Source organism: Rissa tridactyla, chromosome 1 (assembly GCF_028500815.1).
Source record: "Rissa tridactyla isolate bRisTri1 chromosome 1, bRisTri1.patW.cur.20221130, whole genome shotgun sequence".
Classification (NCBI taxonomy): Eukaryota; Metazoa; Chordata; class Aves; order Charadriiformes; family Laridae; genus Rissa; species Rissa tridactyla.
Window position 1 is genome coordinate 9786585 of NC_071466.1, and position 22915 is coordinate 9809499.

The 22915-nt window shown below is 56.7% G+C and overlaps 1 protein-coding gene and 2 pseudogenes across 1 annotated transcript; all 3 read right to left on the minus strand.

Annotated features, from left to right (window-relative positions):
• Nucleotides 1-2416: 2416 nt before the first annotated feature.
• Nucleotides 2417-5993, minus strand: LOC128900414 (F-box only protein 39-like; annotated as a pseudogene).
• Nucleotides 5994-9512: 3519 nt separating this feature from the next.
• On the minus strand, nucleotides 9513-13192 carry LOC128900522 (neuronal acetylcholine receptor subunit alpha-10-like). Its single transcript, XM_054181758.1, has 4 exons — nucleotides 13162-13192; nucleotides 12799-13004; nucleotides 12541-12765; nucleotides 9513-9521 (listed from the first exon to the last, which is right to left on the minus strand). The coding sequence occupies exons 1-4, from the start codon at nucleotides 13190-13192 to the stop codon at nucleotides 9513-9515; spliced, it is 471 nt and encodes a 156-aa protein (XP_054037733.1).
• Nucleotides 13193-16858: 3666 nt separating this feature from the next.
• On the minus strand, nucleotides 16859-20471 carry LOC128904042 (F-box only protein 39-like; annotated as a pseudogene).
• Between the last annotated feature and the right edge of the window lie 2444 nt (nucleotides 20472-22915).

Consider the following 22915-nt stretch of genomic DNA (forward strand, 5'->3'; position numbering starts at 1 on the left):
AGGGAGTTGTGGAGGGCAATGAGGTCTCCCCTCAGCCTCCTCTTCTCCAAGCTAAACATGCCCAGCTCCCTCAGCCTCTCCTCATATGACTTGGTCTCCAGACCCCTCACCAGCTTGGTAGCTCTCCTCTGGACACGCTGCAGCACTTCAAGGTCCCTCTTGTACAGAGGGGCCCAGAACTGAACACAGCACTCGAGGTGAGGCCTCACCAGTGCCGAGTACGAGGCACGATCACTTCCCTACTCCTGCTGGCCACCCTATTCCTCATACAAGCCAGAATGCTGTTGGCCTTCTTGGCCACCTGGGCACGCTGCTGGCTCATGTTAAGCTGGCCGGCCACCAGCACCCCCAGGTCCTTTTCTGCGGGGCAGCTTTCCAGCCACTCTTCCCCAAGCCCCTGGCGTTGCTTGGGGTTGTTGTGACCAAAATGCAGGACCTGGCCCTTGGCCTTATTAAACCTCATGCAATTGGCCTTGGCCCATCCCTCCAGCCTGTCCAGGGCCCTCTGGAGAGCCTTCCTTCCCTCAAGCAGATCAACACTCCCACCTAGCTTGGTGTCGTCTGCAGTCTTACTGAGGGTGCACTCAATCCCCTCATCCAGATCATTGATAAAGATTTTAAACAAAACTGGCCCCAAAACTGAGCCCTGAGGGACACCACTGGTGACCGGCCGCCAAGAAGATTTCACCCCACTAATCACAACTCTCTGGGCACGGCCATCCAGCTGGTTTTTTACCCAGCAAAGAGTACACTTGTCTATGCCACGATTCGCCAGCTTCTCCAGGAGAACGCTCTGGGGGACGGTATCAAAGGCCTTACCAAAGTCCAGAGAGACAATGTCCACAGCCTTCCCCGCATCCAGGAGGCGGCTCACATGGTCATGGGGATCTGACTGTGGGTGAGACAAGCCAATGAATCCATTTGTGTGATGTCAATTGCTAAATAGCCCTGCCACTCTGTGTCATCATTATTAGAATTGCTAGAAGCCATACCAATGGGACTGCAGTAAGAATCACCCAAAACAATGGCAGATGGACTTTGATGAACGTGAGTAAAGCGCAGTGGTGATGGGATCACACCTGACCTCAGCAACTGGCGCCCAGCAACTTCCTCAAGATTGACATCTTCAACCTGCGGAACCTGGGCAGGGTCCGCACCAGCTACACCAGCGGCGAGCTCTGGATACAGCATGCAGGAGTCCAGCACCACACACCATCTCCCCTGCCCTGAGAGACTGCTCTGACAGAGGGAGCCCAAAGCCATGGGTTAAATGAACTCAATCTCAACGGACATTGTTGAGGGATGGCCCAGAGACTAAGGGTCGGTCTCTTCTCTCAAGGAACAGGCGACAGGACAAGAGGAAACGGCCTCAAGTTGCACCAGGGGAGGTTTAGGATGGATATTAGGAAAAACGTTTTCACCAACAGGGCTGTCATTGGAAGAGGCTGCCCAGGGCAGTGGTGGAATCACCATCCCTGGAGGGATTTACAAGCCGGGCAGACGTGGTGCTGAGGGACGTGGGTTAGCGGTGGTTTTTGTCAGTGTTGGGTTGATGGTTGGACTTGATGATCTGAAAGGTCCCTTCCAACCTCGACCGTTCTATGATAGCTGTATGTCTATAGATGTGTGTATATATCAAAGACAGGGAAAAGCGGTGGTAATTCATTGGAAAGTGTAAGATCTGGGCATGATGTTGAAGGTATAGAACAAAGGGTGGAAAACACCCGGTTCTGCCAGCAATAGGGTCAGTTTTCCCAAGGAGCTGTCACGGGACAGAGGTACTTCCCGGATCCGGTCAGTGAGCAGCGGTACATTCATGGTGTTTTGTACATTCCTCTAACAGCGTTATTGTTGTGGTTTTCCGCTTTCCTTTGCTGTTCTGTTAAACTGCCTTGATCTCAACCCACGAGTTTTGCCTTTCTCTTCCCATTCTACCCCTCTCCCGTGGCAGGGGGGAAGCGAGTGAGCGGCCGCCTGTTTCTTTGTTGGTGGCTCAAGTTAAACCAGGACATCACCCCACGTCTCGGTTTCCCTCTTTGTAAATTGGAAACAGCACGATGGGCTTCATTGGTAAGGTGTTTGAAGCTCTACAATGAGAGGTGCTGAAGAAAGAGGGGGCCTTATTTTTCCTAGAGATGCCCGTAAGGGTGGAAAAGGGCTCGCTGCTTCCTTTGGTTCTGGCGAGGAATAAAAAGTAAGGGTAAAAAGAAATGATGCTGGAGATGTAGGAGGCCCGTTCCCAAGTCCAACATTTTAACGCGTGGAGCGCAACCTTGTCCCTTGCCTCTGTCTTGCTGTAAAGGTCTCTCTCGTTCAGAGGCACTGCTGTCGAGATTCAAATCCCTTCCTAGAGCCCTCCAAAGGATGCATTCATTGCGTGCAGATGGCACCGGGTGTTCTTCTCCCTTCCTCTGGTTTATGCCTTTGGGTAGACGACAGCAAAATGATTAATCTCTGAGTCAATCAGGTATTTGAACCTCCTCTAACTAGCGTGCAAGAGCTGAGCAAGGCGTTCGACACGGTCTCCCACAGCATCCTTATAGGGAAGCTTAGGAGGTGTGGGTTAAATGAATGGACGTAGATATGGTGGACAGATAACTAGTTAAAAGACAGAGCTCAGAGGGTCGTGATTAGGGGCAAAGAGTCTAGCTGGAGGTCAGTGACGAGTGGTGTTCCCCAGGGGTCAGTACTGGGTCCAGTCCTCTTCAATATATTCATCAATGACCTGGACGAAGGGATAGAGTGCACCCTCGGCAAGTTTGCTGATGACACAAAGCTGGGGGGGTGGGTGGCTGACACACCAGAAGGCTGTGCCGCCATACAGAGAGACCCGGACAGGTTGGAGAGTTGGGCAGAGAGGAACCTTATGAAATTCAATAAGGGCAAGCGTAGGGTGCAGCACCTGGGGAGGAATAACCCCCTGCACCAGTCCAGGTTGGGGGCTGACCTGCTGGAGAGCAACAGGATGACCATGAGCCAGCAATGTGCCCTTGTGGCCAAGGAGGCCAATGGCATCTTGGGGGGGCATCAAGAAGAGTGTGGCCAGCAGGTGGAGGGAGGTCACCCTCCCCCTCTGCTCGGCCCTGGGGAGGCTGTGTCTGGAGTACTGGGTCCAGTTCTGGGCTCCCCAGTTCCAGAAGGACAGGGAATTGCTGGAGAGGGGACAGCAAAGGGCTACCAGGGTGATGAGGGGACTGCAACACCTCTCTGATGAAGAAAGGCTGAGGGACTTGTGTCTCTTTGGTCTGGAAAAAAGACGGCTGAGGGGGGATCTTATCAACGCTTAGAAATACGGAAAGGGTGGGTGTCAGGAGGATGGGGCCAGGCTCTTTTCAGTGGTGCCCAGCAACAGGACAAGAGGCAACGGGCACAAACTTGAGCATAGGAAGTTCCACCTAAACACGAGGAGGAACTTCTTTCCTGTGAGGGTGGCAGAGCCCTGGCACAGGCTGCCCAGAGAGGTGGTGGAGTCTCCGTCTCTGGAGACATTCCAAACCCACCTGAACGCATTCCTGTGCCACCTGCTCTGGGTGACCCTGCTCTGGCAGGGGGTTGGACTGGAGGGTCTCCAGAGGTCCCTTCCAACCCTACCATTCTGTGATTGTGTGGGCCTCTTCACTAGGCTCTTGTCGGGCTGTGTAAATCCCGACCTGTACGAAGGAATGACGGCCGTGTCTCTCAGATACACAGAGCACGCTCAGCCCGTTAAATTTCATGACAACAAGAAGCCTCTGTGACTAATGAGGAACCCAGAGAAGCCAAATGCCTTGGCTTGGAGTAAAATCTTGAGGTGTTACTGTTTTCACTCCAAACTGACGGAAAACACCATCTCCTGCTGAAGAATCTCTGGGGAGAGCCAGGTTCCTTTTACCCCCAGAAGCGAGGCACCCCTGGGAGCTGCACACATCGGGGAGGATCCACTGAATTCAGCATCTGGCATGCAAAGCAGCATGACAGCATGGTGTACACCAGCCACAGTCGTGGTCTGGCCCAGTTCAACACAGCATCCCTAAAGAGTGAGATGTGCTTCCATCTTTTTGCAGTTTAGTGGGATTCAACCCCCCGGCCTCGACTTAAGCGTAGACGTAAGCGCCAGGGCTGGCAGGTGACTCAGAATCCCCAGCTTGAACTAGAGGAGACAGAGGGAACCCCAGCCTAGGAAGGACTCGTGGAACTGCTGGGGCTTGTTGTTCAGCCTCTGCAGCATTCTGTACCTGGCTGAGGAGGTCGGAAAGCCCCGTTTCTGTGAGTGGTTCTCAGGCTCGTTGCAATGCTAAAACGTAATCTAGGGAAGGTAGTTATGTTAGCATTTCCGTAAGCGCCCTTTCTCTGGGCCTGGGGACCTCACCTTTCTCTGGCTATTGGAGAGAGGAAGGGAATGGGAGTTTTGAAGCACAAAGTCTTACCTTTAGAGTAGCCAAACTGCATTTCCTTTCTGCCCGGTTTTGGAACAGCCTCTCCACAGGGGTGACACTTAGAAAGGCCCACACTTCCAGAAAGAACAGCCTGTGGCATGACAAGGTGAGCTGTAGCAGCTCCTTGTCCAGCAGCTCATGGTCATTGTTCCACTGAAGTGTTAATTCCGTCCAAAAAGAACAAATGTTGTTAGGGCTACTCAACAGAACTGGTGAGCGCAGTAACTAGAATTCAATAAACAAGTTTCCCAATACTACCAACAGAAGGGACTGGCAGCAGATCAATTTTGTCCCTTGACAGGAGCAGAGAATCAGTTTTGGGTAACGACAACGGTAGATGCTACGGTAATCCCAACTCTCCCGTGGAGATGGGGGGGCCCTTGTGCATTGCACCCCACCCTAAGGGATAGACAACTTCTGTTACCGTTAGAAGATGCTGCACCCTCAGCTCATGCCATGATCTTATTTGACATATTGGAAATTATCCCAGGTACGAGAGTAGATCCAAAGACAATTTCTAGAAAGCTTTGCAGATCCCGGCTGTTCCTTGGAAGCTCTGCAGCGCAACAGAACCTAAAGAGCGCTGTCAGCAACCATCAGGCCGTGTGCTTCCCTCAGGCGTGCAAAGACCTGATGCTCCTTGACGCGGGTCAAGGCTGTCGCACACCTTTGGTGGCACATCCTGCGTGACACCAAAGGCCTGTGACATGGGCACCAGTTAATTTACATCTGCTGTAGACGTTTGTGTGTTGCCAAAAGGGAGCAGAACCACGAGTGCAGGCTGACGCAGGCTACAGCTCCGCAAGCAAACAGGGTGTACAGACTCTTCTCCTCATACGCAGATTTCCCTGCAAAAGGGTGGGGTTCAGAAACATCGGAAAGGATAAGCAAGTTACCAGTTACTAAACGTGAACATGACTAACTAGAAGAAGCCTAAAGCGGTTTCACAAAACTGAGGTTTTCCTGCCTGAAAAACTCTTTGTGCTCACAGCTGACATTCCAGCACCAGTATTTTGGGTGTTTTAGCTTTTTATGAGGGCAACCTGACGTCGGCCTGACAGTGAAGACTGGCATAACGGGCATCGCAACTGGACAGGGACAACGACCTCAACCAGGCTAGAGTGGAACACCGCAGTGGCTCGCTTATGAAAATGACCCTCGGGACATAACACTGAAGTGGTCAGGAATTCCTCCTGCTGAGCGCTGCTATGCAGAAGGCCTGGAGGATCACTTTGCTTAGCTTTGTGATACCGCGGTGAGATGTCCCTCTGGGTTCCCGTACCTGCAGAACACGCCAGGAGGCTGGGAGGAGGTTGGTGAGGGTGCGTCTCATTCTCCAGCCTGGGTCTCTGAAACTGTAGCTCCGCAGACTCTTATGCTGCTGACTGGCATCTCCGCTAGCAGGATCCTGGCTAGGTGATCGTGCTTCGTGACTCTTTCAAAGAAGAGGTTCACGCGCAGTTTTGGGGCTCCCTTGGCCAAGTTGGCCCACGACGTTCCTCTGACCACTTGCCCATGAGGGTCGTGGATATGACATTGGATATTCAAGGTGCACAGGGAATGAGCGCTGTGCTCCCGCAGGGAGTGCGAGTCAGCCCACCAAGTTTCCGTGATGGCGACTACGTCATAGCTGTCCTGCTGCACAATGGTTGGACTCCATGATCTCAAATGTCGTTTCCAACCATGAAGATTCTATGATTCTATGATCTCCATGGGAGAGTTGGGATTACTGTAGCATATACTGTTGTCCTTACACAAAACTGATTCTCTGCTCCTGTCAAGGGACAAAACTGATCTGCTGACAGTCACAGGGATAGAGAAAATATTGACTTTTTTATTGGTTGACAAGAGGGGCACCCCAGGGGGTTCCCGGCCCCACCCTTCCCACCCATTGGGGGAAATTGCTGAAGCAGACACGGCGCGTCCGGCAGCAGCGTCTCCAGCAGTCCTTCAGGCGGTACCAGAGCCAGGTGCAGCACTGACACAGGCACCGTCCTAGCGGGCACAGCCCTGGGGACGCCTGGTCACACTCCCTGTCCATGACCTCGCCGTGCTGCTGCCTCTCCTCCTCCAAGGTCTTGACAGTGTCCAAGAGCTCCAAGTAGAGCAACTTGTCGTCCGTGGCCTTGGCTGGGGGGCTGCTGGGCGGCGGAAGCACAGTCATGGGGCTCTGCGCCCTGTCCCTCCTCCCTTCCGCATCCGTGGGGGTGCTCCTGCCTGAGCCTGGGGGGCTGCTGGTGCTTGGCCCCATGGAGTTGTTCTTGCCCGGCCCCGTCTTGCTGTTTCTCTTCACTTCTGCCAGGCTCCCCCTGCCGAGCTCCACAGGGCTGCTCCTTTCCTTCTCCTTCACACTTCTCTCTGGTCCTGTGTCCTCCTCCTTCTCCATGATCCCATCCTCAGCCTTATCCGTGTTTACATCCACCCACGGCCGCTCCGCTCCCAGGTGATGGGGCTTCACTGTGGCCCCCAGCTGCTGCTGCGCCTCCATCCTGCCCAGGGGATGGAAGGGCTCCCCGGGGAGGTTCCGATCACAGGCCCCCGCTGCCCCTTGCCAACGGGCCTGCAGCACCTTCAGCATCTCACAGCACTGCCTGGCCATCTCCTGGGTGGACTCGAAACAGCGGAGGAGCTCCATGACCAGCTCCCCTTGGTCCGAGGCCATGGCTGGGGGGCTGCAGGGTGAAGGCTGCGTGTCCACAGGGCTCTGCGCCCTGTCCCTGCTTTCCCTGGGGACCGGCTCTTGCTTGGTCCTTGTAGGCAGTTCCTGTGGGGGCTCCTGGCAGAGGGCTGGCCCTGGCTCCTCCACCCTCCCGTTGACAGTCCTGGGGGGATGGCGGGGTCCTGAGCGGTCGAGTGCTGCCAGCTCCGCCATCGCACTAGGCCGGGGCTCCGGGAAGGAGTAGAGGGAGTTGAGGGAAGAGGAGCCTCTGTCAGTCACAGAGTCCATGGTGACCAGCGGGGCCCGTGGGGAGCGATGCTTCCTGTTCAAGGCCTCCGCACTCGCCCTGCAGAGGAGGAGAAAGAGACCCCGCTGCACCCCAGACCCCAGCGGGACCCGCGGGCAGCACCCCTCCTTGGCTGGCGGTCAGGGCTGCCCAGCGCAGGCAGGGGCAGGGCACGGGGTGAGGGTCTGGGGCAGCATCTGGGGTCTCCCCCACACTCACCGCTTCTCCTGCTTCGAATGGGATTTCTCCACTTCTCCATACACTGCCCGAGAAGCTGCAGCGGGAGGAGACAGATTGAGCGGCCGGCAGCCCCCGGCACAGCCCCGGCTCAGGGCTGCCGTGGGGTGTCGGCTGTTTGCAGGGTGCTCCATGCTGGGGCCACTCACCGCTCTGCTTCTCTGGCCGGGCTCCTGTCTTGCTTGTCTGACGCTTCTTCTTACTCTTCTTCTTCCACCACTTCTGCAAGGTCCCCAGGAGCTGGGTGAGACGGGAGCGCCTCCCAGTCCCACACCACAGCCCCCCACGGCACCCCACACCACCCTATGCCATCCGTCACCACCCTACGCCGCAGCACAGTGTGGTGCAACAGTCACCTACCTGAAGCCGCTTGCTCTGCAGCACAGCTGAGAATACGCTGAGCCCCATCACAATCAGGAGGAGAGGGCCCAGGGGAGACACGGCGTCAGAGCGCCCCATGGCACCAACGCCGGTGTGGCTGCGGTGGTCCGAGTCACCAGCACAGAACCGCGATGTAGCTCCCCAGTGTCCTCCTGGGTCCCCAGTGACGGGACCCGCAAGACTGCTGGGGTGTCAGAGGCCGAGGCTGCAGTCTGCCCAGACAATGCCAGACTGCGGTGCCCAGCATCCGCTGACGGCTCCAGTGGGGACCGCGTCCCCCTTTTATAGTGTGGCCGGGGGACACGTCCCCCCTTTGTGACATCACAGGCAGTCAGAGCCCCCCTTGGTGACATGCAGCAGGGGATGAGGAAGAGCAAGACAAGGAGGGCACTTGCCCCAGGCTGACAACAGGACTATTTCATAGCACGAACATCACATTCAGTACAAATTATAAAGTTTGCTGTGTAGTTCAACTCTCCCTTGATGGCGGCGGTGCAGAGAACTCCTTGCTGCGGTGCCGGAACCCTGAGCCCTTCCCTTCCTCCCAAAGCCGCAGCGCTCACGGTGTCCCCCATTGGCTGTCCCCTGCTGGGAGTGCACGGCTTCCTGCTGATGGAAGGGGCTGGGTGTAGTCCTTGGGTATTTTACATCGTTATCGGGATTGACACTGCTTCTTTAGCATTATTAGTGTAAATTCTTTAGTTTTATCCTAGTAAATCTATTTCTATTGCAACCCTCATGTTTCCTTCTTTTTCCCCAATTCCTCTTCCCCGGTGAGGAGGGGTCATCGGGCGAGAGAGTAGTTGTCTAAAGGACAAGAAATTGTGGTGGGTTTCTCAAACCATAACAAGAAGGGAGGGAGAAGGAGAAGGGCCCCACCCCTTCAGGGCATGGTTTGGGTGCGAAGGCACCTTAAAGGCCACCCAGTGCCACCCCCTGCCCTGGGCAGGGACACCTCCCACCAGCCCAGCTTGCTCCAAGCCCCAGCCAACCTGGCCTTGAACCCCTTCAGGGATGGGGCAGCCACAGCTTCTCTGGGCAACCTGGGCCAGGGGCTCACCGCCCTCACAGCCAAGAATTTCTGCCCGAGATCTTAGCTCAATCTCCCCTCTTGCAGTGGAAAACCCTTCCCCCTCGTCCCATGGCTCCCCTCCCTCATCCAGAGTCCCTCCACAGCTTTCCTGGAGCCCCTTGAGGGACTGGAAGGGGCTCCAAGGTCTCCCCGCAGCCTTCTCTTCTCTTAACGCCTCTCACAGTAGGCACGTCAGCATAACCCATCTGCAGCCTTTGGAATGGGAAGTATGACCATGGTTGCCCTCCAGCCTCCTGCTTGGGTTTTGCACCGGAAAACTTCCAACATGTGGGCCAAGAACTCACAATCCCCTTTACTGCCACATGTCTTCCGGGGGCTGTCCACCTTTTCTCAATCTGATTAAAAATTGTCATCCCTCCATGTGTTTTATCACAAAACCGCCTAGCCAAAGCCATTTAGTATTCTTTTGGTAAGACGGGGTTTCCTCCGGTAGTCCAAATTCTAGTTCATCTTTCATGGAGGAGGGAGGGATCCCGAGTGCAGGGCCCAGTTCCATTTTTTACAGACCAAGGCAGCGTTAGATCTGTCCCTGTCGTCTGACCGATGGAAGACACGTCTCAGACAGACATCAGGTAGGTGAGCCCAGCGATTCTGCTCAGCTTCGCTGTCATCTTCCATTGAGAAGACAGTTTTTCACTTCTCTTCTGGGTGTTGAGCAAACCTAGAGGAAGACTCTCTCCAGCAGGCTCCCGAAAAGACCAAAGTCCGCCCTCCGGAAGTCCATGGTGGCAGTTCTGCTGACGCCCTTCCTTGCTTCCCTAAGAATCAGAAACTCTGCCATTTCATGGTCACTGTGCCCAAGACGGCCTCCAACATCACATCCCCCACAAGTCCTTCTCTGTTCACACACAGCAGGTCCAGCAGGGCTCCTTCCCTAGTGCGTTCCCCCACCAGCTGTGTCAGGAATTTATTCCCACACACCCCAGAAACCTCCAAGACTCTTCCCTCTCAGCTCTACTGGGTTCCCCGTTATCCCGTGCCCTATTGTTACACTCCCTCAGCCACAGTCCCTCCCAATCCCTCCTGGAGGCCCCCTTTAGGGACTGCAAGGCCGCTACAAGGTCTCCCCGCAGCCTTCTCTTCTCCAGGCTGAACAACCCCAACTCTCTGCTGCTCTGCCCTCTCCCTGACGCTCCGCAGCCTTTCTGCTCCCTCTTTGACCTCTGCCGCCAGGCCGAGCGGATCAGCCGCCTGCTCGCACCTCACGCACCCGGCATCCCTTCTACCCTCCGCTACCCGGGAGAGACCTGGGAGCCGCCCCCGCCCCGGCACTGCCTGGTGGCCCCCGCAGCCCCCGCCCTCTCTCCCCAGCTGTGGCTGAGCCCGTCCCCGCCGGACGGGGGCTGAGATGGGGCTGGGGACCCCCCTGCCGCTGCCGGGACCTGGCTGTGCCTGGGGGCCCTGCTGGGACCCCCCTGAGCGGAGTCGGCGCAGGGCTGGGGTCTCGGTGGGACCCCCGTCCCCGCTGCCCTGCGCTTTCCATGCTGCCTGGCCCCTTTGCCTTCCTCCTCGGCCGCTGGGGCTGCCCTGGCCGGGCTCCCTCCTCGCCCCAGGGCTCCCCGCGGGGACAGCGGCTCCTTCCCCTCGCCATGTCCCCCCAGCCGGGTCCCTGCACTCAGCCGGGGGCGGTGCTGCTGCCCCCCCGCGCTCCCCTCGCTACGGCCATCCCTGCTGCCAGCGTCTGTGCGCCATCCCAGCCAGCCCGAGGGCACTCCGTGTCCCCCGCACCCTGTTCCGGCTGCCCCAGCGCCTCCGGCTCTCATCCCCAGGTTCCCCCATCACCCACGGGTGTCCCCCCGGGTTTGGCCACTCTCCCCCTCCCCACCAGCTGATCGGTCCCCTCCACCGGTGACAAGATGGCATGAGCCCCGATGCCTCCGTGTCGTGGTTTAGCCTCAGACGGCAACAAAGAACCACGTGCCGCTCGGTCGGGCCTTCCCGATACAGGAAGAATCAGAAGAAAAAAAAGGCAGGACTCTTGGGTTGAGACAAAGGCAGTTTAACAGAACAGCAAAGGGAACAAGCAAACAACAACAAGAACATGGATAGAGGCATATACACACACGATTACGGGACCGCCGCTCCCCGCCGCTCCCCGACCGGACCCGGGACGCCCCAGCCCGCTCCAAGCGCGACTTCCTGCCCCCTCCCCCGGCAGCTCAGGGTGGGCATGGCTCACATGGCATGGAATACCAGGAAAAATTAACCCTATCCCCGCCGGAACAAGGACACTCCGCCAGCCACTCTGTGGGATGTGGGGCAGGGATGGGGATGAGGGGCCCAGCCCCCCCCGGCACAGGCTGTCGGGCAGGGTGAGCGCGGACCAGCCGCCGTCGCTGTCGCAGGAGAAGAGCCAGAGGTCACTCAGCCAGAGCTGATGGAGTCGTTATTTTATTGAGGACGGATCAGTAAATGCAGGGGGGTGAGATATTCCGTAAGCCAGGATGGATCGGCAGGAAATGCTCCGCTATTTACCGCACGCAGGGTTTGGGTGGGATACAAAGGTCCATGCTCTGTCACCGAAGGTGTCGAGGGCCAGACCCCTCCGTCCCTCCCGGGCACCATCCTGGCCCCAGCCAGCACCCGGAGGGGACAGGGTGGGGGCTGCCCTGCTCCCCTGGAACCCTCACCAAGGCTGCTGGACACTGGAGTGGCGTCTCGGGGGGCTGCAGCAGACTCGAGCCCTGGCCAGGCAGGGTGGCAGGCACTGGTGGGGACACAGGAGGAGCAGAAGGTGTCTATGCATATATCTATATGGTCCAGAGGATGCCCTGGAGATGCTGGGAGGGCTGGAGGCCCTGTGCTGTGAGGACGGGCTGAGAGAGTTGGGGGGGTTCAGCCTGAAGAAGAGCTCCACTGAGACCTTGGAGCCCCTTCCAGTCCCTCAAGGAGCTCCAGGAAAGCTGTGGAGGGACTCTGGATGAGGGAGGGGAGCCATGGGACGAGGGGGAAGGGTTTCCACTGCAAGAGGGGAGATTGAGCTGAGATCTCAGGCAGAAATTCTTGGCTGTGAGGGCGGTGAGCCCCTGGCCCAGGTTGCCCAGAGAAGCTGTGGCTGCCCCATCCCTGGAGGGGTTCAAGGCCAGGTTGGCCGGGGCTTGGAGCAAGCTGGGCTGGTGGGAGGTGTCCCTGCCCAGGGCGGGGGGGTGGAATGAGATGATCTTTAAGGTCCCTTCCCACCCAAACCATTCTGTGATTCTATGATTCCACATCTATATTTCTATACGTCACAACCCAGACAACTGCTCGGGGGGCCGTGACCCCTCAACCCTGCAGCTGGGGCAGCCCCGGCCGAGTCAGGGTCCCGCTGTCAGGCTCCTCTTCCCTGGTGCTGGTGGAGCTTCCACCCTGCAGGTCCATGAAGTGCCAAGGGGTGCTCAGGACGAGCCACCCTCATGGAGCACCCGTGGCCACCACTTTCCCTGGGGACAGTGAGTCCACTGGGCCATCAGGCAGCATTGCCCAGGACCAGCACACTCATGAGGAAGACCATGAGGAAGAAGACCCACATGAAGAAGCGGTCCATCACCTTGGCCATCTTCTTCCACTCAGCGGTCCGGTGCTGGGAGGCTCGGTGGCGCCGGAAGCAGCCGGCGATGTAGCCCACATTCCTCAGCATGTCATCGTGGTGGCACAAGCAGCAGTCCCAGGGACAGCCCCCTGCCTCGGCACCCACCTCCCCCTCCATGGGGCTCTCCCCTGGCCCCCCAGTGTCCTCCCTCCCCACCCGCCTGCGTGGCACCCACCGGGGGCTCTTGCAGCTCTCGCCTACCTCGTAGACGCAGCAGAGCCGGGCCATGTGGTGGAGGATGAGCCACCTGGCCCAGGGGGGCACGGGCCAGGTCCCCGGTCTGCAGTGGTGGATGTTCATGATGAAGATGGTCAGCGCGGTGGAGGCCGTGATCATGGTCATGGTGGCGATGTAGTACTTCCCTGCGTGGGTAATGGGTGGTGATGCCGCAGCGGGGTGGGGAGAGACCCGTGCGCACCTCCCCCCATCGAAACCCCCCCCTGTCATGGGGGGGTGCCCACCACCCCGGTGCAGATGCCCTGGTCCCGTGGGATGGTCCTGAGTGCCATCAAGGCTCACCAATGAGCGGGATGCTCTCCGAGGGGACCATGTGCTCACAGTGGTGGAAGCAACCACTGGATGACTGGAAACATACCCTGTGCCCCGTGCCTCTCCAAGGAATGCTGTCCTGGGCCTTGACAAGCAAGTCCTGTGGTGACACGGCACCCCAGAGAGAACCGAGTCGGACAATGGGACTCATTTCCAAAACACTCTCAGGTCCCTGGGCCAAAGAGTGTGGCACTGAGTGGGTATATCACGGCCCCTGCCATTCGCCCGCCTCTGGGAAGATCGAACAATACAACGGGCTGTAAAAAACTACCCTGAGAGCAATGGGGGGGTGGGACCTTAAAACAATGGGATACACAGTTAGCAAAGGCCACCTGGCTAGTTAACACCTGGGAATCTAATAATTGAGCTGGTCCTGCCCAATCAGAACTTCCACGTACCCTAGAAGGGGATAAAGTCCCCGTAGTGCACATGAAGAGTGTGTCAGGGAAGACAGTCTGGGTTAGTCCTGCCTCGGGCAAAGGCAAACCCATCTGTGGGATTGCTTTCACTTAAGGAAGAGAGAACTAGAGCAGGGCAGGTTTAGATTAGGCATTAGGAAGAAGTTCTTTACAACGAGGGTGGTGAGACACTGGCCCAGGTTGCCCACAGAGGTGGTGGAGGCCCCATCCCTGGAGACATTCAAGGCCGGGCTTCATGAGGCTCGGAGCAACCTGATCTAGTTGAACATGTCCCTGCTTACTGCAGGGGGGTGGGACTAGATGGCATTTAAAGGTCCCTTCCAACCCAACACCTTCTATGGTTCTCTAAGGCCCTGGGGGCACGTGGCAGGTGATGCAGAAGGATGGGGAGCTCTGATATGCACCTCATAGAATCATAGAATCTTCATGGTTGGAAGGGACCTTTGAGATCATCGAGTCCAACCATACACACACACAAAAACCCCCTACAATCTCTGTCACTAAAGCATGCCCTGAAGTGCCAAATCTAGGCGTTTCTTAAACACCTCTAGGGATGGTGACTCAACCACCTCCCTGGGCAGGCCGTTCCAGTGCCTGACCACTCTTTCAGTGAAGGAATTCTTCCTACTATCTAATCTAAACCTCCCCTGCCGCAGCTTCAGACCATTTCCTCTGGTCCTGTCATTATTCACCTGGGAGAAGAGGCCAACACCCACCTCTCTCCAACCTCCTTTCAGGGACTTGTGGAGGGCAATGAGGTCTCCCCTCAGCCTCCTCTTCTCCAAGCTAAACATGCCCAGCTCCCTCAGCCTCTCCTCATATGACTTGGTCTCCAGACCCCTCACCAGCCTGGTAGCTCTCCTCTGGACACGCTGCAGCACTTCAAGGTCCCTCTTGTACAGAGGGGCCCAGAACTGAACACAGTACTCCAGGCGAGGCCTCACCAGTGCCGAGTACAGAGGAACGATCCCTTCCCTACTCCTGCTGGCCACGCTATTCCTCATACAAGCCAGAATGCTGTTGGCCTTCTTGGCCACCTGGGCACGCTGCTGGCTCATGTTAAGCTGGCCGGCCGCCAGCACCCCCAGGTCCTTTTCTGCGGGGCAGCTTTCCAGCCACTCTTCCCCAAGCCCCTGGCGTTTCTTGGGGTTGTTGTGACCGAAATGCAGGAGCCGGCCCTTGGCCTTATTAAACCTCATCCAATTGGCCTTGGCCCATCCCTCCAGCCTGTCCAGGGCCCTCTGGAGAGCCTTCCTTCCCTCAAGCAGATCAACACTCCCACCTAGCTTGGTGTCGTCTGCGAACTTACTGCAGGTGCACTCAGTCCCCTCATCCAGATCATTGATAAAGATATTAAACAAAACTGGACCCAAAACTGAGCCCTGAGGGACACCACTGGTGACCAGCCGCCAAGAAGATTTCACCCCACTAATCACAACTCTCTGGGCACGGCCATCCAGCCGGTTTTTTACCCAGCAAAGAGTACACTTGTCTATGCCACGATTCGCCAGCTTCTCCAGGAGAACTCTCTGGGGGATGGTGTCAAAGGCCTTACCAAAGTCCAGAGAGACAACGTCCACAGCCTTCCCCGCATCCAGGAGGCGGCTCACATGGTCATTGGGATCTGACTGTGGGTGAGACAAGCCAATGAATCCATTTGTGTGATGTCAATTGCTAAATAGCCCTGCCACTCTGTGTCATCATTATTAGAATTGCTAGATGCCATACCAATGGGACTGCAGTAAGAATCACCCAAAACAATGGCAGATGGACTTTGATGAACGTGAGTAAAGCGCAGCGGTGATGGGATCACACCTGACCTCAGCAACTGGCGCCCAGCAACTTCCTCAAGATTGACCTCTTCAACCTGCGGAACCTGGGCAGGGTCTGCACCAGCTACACCAGCGGCGAGCTCTGGATACAGCATGCAGGAGTCCAGCACCACACACCATCTCCCCTGCCCTGAGAGACTGCTCTGACAGAGGGAGCCCAAAGCCATGGGTTAAATGAACTCAACCTCAACGGACATTGTTGAGGGATGGCCCAGAGACTAAGGGTCGGTCTCTTCTCTCAAGGAACAGGCGACAGGACAAGAGGAAACGGCCTCAAGTTGCACCAGGGGAGGTTTAGGATGGATATTAGGAAAAACGTTTTCACCAACAGGGCTGTCATAGGAAGAGGCTGCCCAGGGCAGTGGTGGAGTCACCATCCCGGGAGGGATTTACAAGCCGGGCAGACGTGGTGCTGAGGGACGTGGGTTAGCGGTGGTTTTTGTCAGTGTTGGGTTGATGGTTGGACTTGATGATCTGAAAGGTCCCTTCCAACCTCGACCGTTCTATGATAGCTGTATGTCTATAGATGTGTGTATATATCAAAGACAGGGAAAAGCGGTGGTAATTCATTGGAAAGTGTAAGATCTGGGCATGACGTTGAAGGTATAGAACAAAGGGTGGATAACACCCGGTTCTGGCAGGAATAGGGTCAATTTTCCCAAGGAGCTGGCACGGCACACAGGTATTCCATACCATCACCATGTGAGCCATGCCCAGTCTATAGCCGGGAGCTGGCTGGAAAAGGGAGCAGGAAATCCCCGCTGGGGACTGGGCTGGGGGCTTCCTGGGTCTGGTCGGTGAGCAGCGGTACATTAATGGTGTTTTGTACATTCCTCTAACAGCATTATTGTTGTGGTTTTCCGCTTTCCTTCACTGTTCTGTTAAACTGCCTTGATCTCAACCCACGAGTTTTGCCTTTTTCTTCCCATTCTACCCCTCTCCCATGGCGGGGGGGAAGCGAGCGAGCAGCCGCCTGTTTCTTTGTTGCTGGCTGAAGTTAAACCAGGACATCACCCCACGTCTCGGTTTCCCTCTTTGTAAAATGGAAACAGCACGATGGGCTTCATTGGTAAGGTGTTTGAAGCTCTACAATGAGAGGTGCTGAAGAAAGTGGGGGCCTTATTTTTCCTAGAGATGCCCGTAAGGGTGGAAAAGGGCTCGCTGCTTCCTTTGGTTCTGGCGAGGAAAAACAAAGCAAGGGCAAGAAGAAATGATGCTGGAGATGTAGCGGGCCCGTTCCCAAGTCCAACATTTTAACGTGTGGAGCGCAACCTTGTCCCTTGCCTCTGTCTTGCTGTAAAGGTCTCTCTCGTTCAGAGGCACTGCTGTCGAGATTCAAATCCCTTCCTAGAGCCCTCCAAAGGATGCATTCATTGCGTGCAGATGGCACCGGGTGTTCTTCTCCCTTCCTCTGGTTTATACCATTGGGTAGACGACAGCAAAATAATTAATCTCTGAGTCAATCAGGTATTTGAACCTCCTCTAACTAGCGTGCAAGAGCTGAGCAAGGCGTTCGACACGGTCTCCCACAGCATCCTCATAGGGAAGCTTAGGAGGTGTGGGTTAAATGAATGGACATAGATAAGGTGGACAGATAACTGGTTAAAAGACAGAGCTCAGAGGGTCGTGATTAGGGGCAAAGAGTCTAGTTGGAGGTCAGTGACGAGTGGTGTTCCCCAGGGGTCAGTACTGGGTCCAGTCCTCTTCAATATATTCATCAATGACCTGGACGAAGGGATAGAGTGCACCCTCAGCAAGTTTGCTGATGACACAAAGCTGGGGGGGCGGGTGGCTGACACACCAGAAGGCTGTGCCGCCATACAGAGAGACCCGGACAGGCTGGAGAGTTGGGCAGAGAGGAACCTTATGAAATTCAATAAGGGCAAGCGTAGGGTGCGGCACCTGGGGAGGAATAACCCCCTGCACCAGTCCAGGTTGGGGGCTGACCTGCTGGAGAGCAACTCTGTGGAAAGAGACCTGGGAGTCCTGGTGGGCAACAGGATGACCATGAGCCAGCAATGTGCCCTTGTGGCCAAGGAGGCCAATGGCATCTTGGGGGGGCATCAAGAAGAGTGTGGCCAGCAGGTGGAGGGAGGTCACCCTCCCCCTCTGCTCGGCCCTGGGGAGGCTGTGTCTGGAGTACTGGGTCCAGTTCTGGGCTCCCCAGTTCCAGAAGGACAGGGAACTGCTGGAGAGGGGACAGCAAAGGGCTACCAGGGTGATGAGGGGACTGCAACACCTCTCTGATGAAGAAAGGCTGAGGGACTTGTGTCTCTTTGGTCTGGAAAAAAGACGGCTGAGGGGGGATCTTATCAACGCTTAGAAATACGGAAAGGGTGGGTGTCAGGAGGATGGGGCCAGGCTCTTTTCAGTGGTGCCCAGCAACAGGACAAGAGGCAACGGGCACAAACTTGAGCATAGGAATTTCCACCTAAACACGAGGAGGAACTTCTTTCCTGTGAGGGTGGCAGAGCCCTGGCACAGGCTGCCCAGAGAGGTGGTGGAGTCTCCGTCTCTGGAGACATTCCAAACCCACCTGAACGCGTTCCTGTGCCACCTGCTCTGGGTGACCCTGCTCTGGCAGGGGGTTGGACTGGAGGGTCTCCAGAGGTCCCTTCCAACCCTACCATTCTGTGATTGTGTGGGCCTCTTCACTAGGCTCTTGTCGGGCTGTGTAAATCCCGACCTGTACGAAGGAATGACGGCCGTGTCTCTCAGATACACAGAGCACGCTCAGCCCGTTAAATTTCATGACAACAAGAAGCCTCTGTGACTAATGAGGAACCCAGAGAAGCCAAATGCCTTGGCTTGGAGTAAAATCTTGAGGTGTTACTGTTTTCACTCCAAACTGACGGAAAACACCATCTCCTGCTGAAGAATCTCTCGGGAGAGCCAGGTTCCTTTTACCCCCAGAAGCGAGGCACCCCTGGGAGCTGCACACATCGGGGAGGATCCACTGAATTCAGCATCTGGCATGCAAAGCAGCATGACAGCATGGTGTACACCAGCCACAGTCGTGGTCTGGCCCAGTTCAACACAGCATCCCTAAAGAGGGAGATGTGCTTCCATCTTTTTGCAGTTTAGTGGGATTCAACCCCCCGGCCTCGACTTAAGCGTAGACGTAAGCGCCGGGGCTGGCAGGTGACTCAGAATCCCCAGCTTGAACTAGAGGAGACAGAGGGACCCCCAGCCTAGGAAGGACTCGTGGAACTGCTGGGGCTTGTTGTTCAGCCTCTGCAGCATTCTGTACCTGGCTGAGGAGGTCGGAAAGCCCCGTTTCTGCGAGTGGTTCTCAGGCTCGTTACAATGCTAAAACGTAATCTAGGGAAGGTAGTTATGTTAGCATTTCCGTAAGCGCCCTTTCTCTGGGCCTGGGGACCTCACCTTTCTCTGGCTATTGGAGAGAGGAAGGGAATGGGAGTTTTGAAGCACAAAGTCTTACCTTTAGAGTAGCCAAACTGCATTTCCTTTCTGCCTGGTTTTGGAACAGCCTCTCCACAGGGGTGACACTTAGAAAGGCCCACACTTCCAGAAAGAACAGCCTGTGGCATGACAAGGTGAGCTGTAGCAGCTCCTTGTCCAGCAGCTCATGGTCATTGTTCCACTGAAGTGTTAATTCCGTCCAAAAAGAACAAATGTTGTTAGGGCTACTCAACAGAACTGGTGAGCGCAGTAACTAGAATTCAATAAACAAGTTTCCCAATACTACCAACAGAAGGGACTGGCAGCAGATCAATTTTGTCCCTTGACAGGAGCAGAGAATCAGTTTTGGGTAACGACAACGGTAGATGCTACGGTAATCCCAACTCTCCCGTGGAGATGGGGGGGCCCTTGTGCATTGCACCCCACCCTAAGGGATAGACAACTTCTGTTACCGTTAGAAGATGCTGCACCCTCAGCTCATGCCATGATCTTATTTGACATATTGGAAATTATCCCAGGTACGAGAGTAGATCCAAAGACAATTTCTAGAAAGCTTTGCAGATCCCGGCTGTTCCTTGGAAGCTCTGCAGCGCAACAGAACCTAAAGAGCGCTGTCAGCAACCATCAGGCCGTGTGCTTCCCTCAGGCGTGCAAAGACCTGATGCTCCTTGACGCGGGTCAAGGCTGTCGCACACCTTTGGTGGCACATCCTGCGTGACACCAAAGGCCTGTGACATGGGCACCAGTTAATTTACATCTGCTGTAGACGTTTGTGTGTTGCCAAAAGGGAGCAGAACCACGAGTGCAGGCTGATGCAGGCTACAGCTCCGCAAGCAAACAGGGTGTACAGACTCTTCTCCTCATACGCAGATTTCCCTGCAAAAGGGTGGGGTTCAGAAACATCGGAAAGGATAAGCAAGTTACCAGTTACTAAACATGAACATGTCTAACTAGAAGAAGCCTAAAGCGGTTTCACAAAACTGAGGTTTTCCTGCCTGAAAAACTCTTTGTGCTCACACCTGACATTCCAGCACCAGTATTTTGGGTGTTTTAGCTTTTTATGAGGGCAACCTGACGTCGGCCTGACAGTGAAGACTGGCATAACGGGCATCGCAACTGGACAGGGACAACGACCTCAACCAGGCTAGAGTGGAACACCGCAGTGGCTCGCTTATGAAAATGACCCTCGGGACATAACACTGAAGTGGTCAGGAATTCCTCCTGCTGAGCGCTGCTATGCAGAAGGCCTGGAGGATCACTTTGCTTAGCTTTGTGATACCGCGGTGAGATGTCCCTCTGGGTTCCCGTACCTGCAGAACACGCCAGGAGGCTGGGAGGAGGTTGGTGAGGGTGCGTCTCATTCTCCAGCCTGGGTCTCTGAAACTGTAGCTCCGCAGACTCTTATGCTGCTGACTGGCATCTCCGCTAGCAGGATCCTGGCTAGGTGATCGTGCTTCGTGACTCTTTCAAAGAAGAGGTTCACGCGCAGTTTTGGGGCTCCCTTGGCCAAGTTGGCCCACGACGTTCCTCTGACCACTTGCCCATGAGGGTCGTGGATATGACATTGGATATTCAAGGTGCACAGGGAATGAGCGCTGTGCTCCCGCAGGGAGTGCGAGTCAGCCCACCAAGTTTCCGTGATGGCGACTACGTCATAGCTGTCCTGCTGCACAATGGTTGGACTCCATGATCTCAAATGTCGTTTCCAACCATGAAGATTCTATGATTCTATGATCTCCATGGGAGAGTTGGGATTACTGTAGCATATACTGTTGTCCTTACACAAAACTGATTCTCTGCTCCTGTCAAGGGACAAAACTGATCTGCTGACAGTCACAGGGATAGAGAAAATATTGACTTTTTTATTGGTTGACAAGAGGGGCACCCCAGGGGGTTCCCGGCCCCACCCTTCCCACCCATTGGGGGAAATTGCTGAAGCAGACACGGCGCGTCCGGCAGCAGCGTCTCCAGCAGTCCTTCAGGCGGTACCAGAGCCAGGTGCAGCACTGACACAGGCACTGTCCTAGCGGGCACAGCCCTGGGGACGCCTGGTCACACTCCCTGTCCATGACCTCGCCGTGCTGCTGCCTCTCCTCCTCCAAGGTCTTGACAGTGTCCAAGAGCTCCAAGTAGAGCAACTTGTCGTCCGTGGCCTTGGCTGGGGGGCTGCTGGGCGGTGGAAGCACAGTCATGGGGCTCTGCGCCCTGTCCCTCCTCCCTTCCGCATCCGTGGGGGTGCTCCTGCCTGAGCCTGGGGGGCTGCTGGTGCTTGGCCCCATGGAGTTGTTCTTGCCCGGCCCCGTCTTGCTGTTTCTCTTCACTTCCGCCAGGCTCCCCCTGCCGAGCTCCACAGAGCTGCTCCTTTCCTTCTCCTTCACACTTCTCTCTGGTCCTGTGTCCTCCTCCTTCTCCATGATCCCATCCTCAGCCTTATCCGTGTTTACATCCACCCACGGCCGCTCCGCTCCCAGGTGATGGGGCTTCACTGTGGCCCCCAGCTGCTGCTGCGCCTCCATCCTGCCCAGGGGATGGAAGGGCTCCCCGGGGAGGTTCCGATCACAGGCCCCCGCTGCCCCTTGCCAACGGGCCTGCAGCACCTTCAGCATCTCACAGCACTGCCTGGCCATCTCCTGGGTGGACTCGAAACAGCGGAGGAGCTCCATGACCAGCTCCCCTTGGTCCGAGGCCATGGCTGGGGGGCTGCAGGGTGAAGGCTGCGTGTCCACAGGGCTCTGCGCCCTGTCCCTGCTTTCCCTGGGGACCGGCTCTTGCTTGGTCCTTGTAGGCAGTTCCTGTGGGGGCTCCTGGCAGAGGGCTGGCCCTGGCTCCTCCACCCTCCCGTTGACAGTCCTGGGGGGATGGCGGGGTCCTGAGCGGTCGAGTGCTGCCAGCTCCGCCATCGCACCAGGCCAGGGCTCCGGGAAGGAGTAGAGGGAGTTGAGGGAAGAGGAGCCTCTGTCAGTCACAGAGTCCATGGTGACCAGCGGGGCCCGTGGGGAGCGATGCTTCCTGTTCAAGGCCTCCGCACTCGCCCTGCAGAGGAGGAGAAAGAGACCCCGCTGCACCCCAGACCCCAGAAGAACCCGCAGGCAGCACCCCTCCTTGGCTGGCGGTCAGGGCTGCCCAGCGCAGGCAGGGGCAGGGCACGGGGTGAGGGTCTGGGGCAGCATCTGGGGTCTCCCCCACACTCACCGCTTCTCCTGCTTCGAATGGGATTTCTCCACTTCTCCATACACTGCCCGAGAAGCTGCAGCGGGAGGAGACAGATTGAGCGGCCGGCAGCCCCCGGCACAGCCCCGGCTCAGGGCTGCCGTGGGGTGTCGGCTGTTTGCAGGGTGCTCCATGCTGGGGCCACTCACCGCTCTGCTTCTCTGGCCGGGCTCCTGTCTTGCTTGTCTGACGCTTCTTCTTACTCTTCTTCTTCCACCACTTCTGCAAGGTCCCCAGGAGCTGGGTGAGACGGGAGCGCCTCCCAGTCCCACACCACAGCCCCCCACGGCACCCCACACCACCCTATGCCATCCGTCACCACCCCACGCCGCAGCACAGTGTGGTGCAACAGTCACCTACCTGAAGCCGCTTGCTCTGCAGCACAGCTGAGAATACGCTGAGCCCCATCACAATCAGGAGGAGAGGGCCCAGGGGAGACACGGCGTCAGAGCGCCCCATGGCACCAACGCCGGTGTGGCTGCGGTGCTCTGAGTCACCAGCACAGAACCGCAATGCGGCTCCCCAGTGTCCTCCTGGGTCCCCAGTGACGGGACCCGCAAGACTGCTGGGGTGTCAGAGGCCGAGGCTGCAGTCTGCCCAGACAATGCCAGACTGCGGTGCCCAGCATCCACTGACGGCTCCAGTGGGGACCGCGTCCCCCTTTTATAGTGCGGCAGGGGGACACGTCCCCCCTTTGTGACATCGTGGGGCAGTCAGAGCCCCCCTTTGTGACATCACAGGCAGTCAGAGCCCCCCTTGGTGACATGCAGCAGGGGATGAGGAAGAGCAAGACAAGGAGGGCACTTGCCCCAGGCTGACAACAGGACTATTTCATAGCAC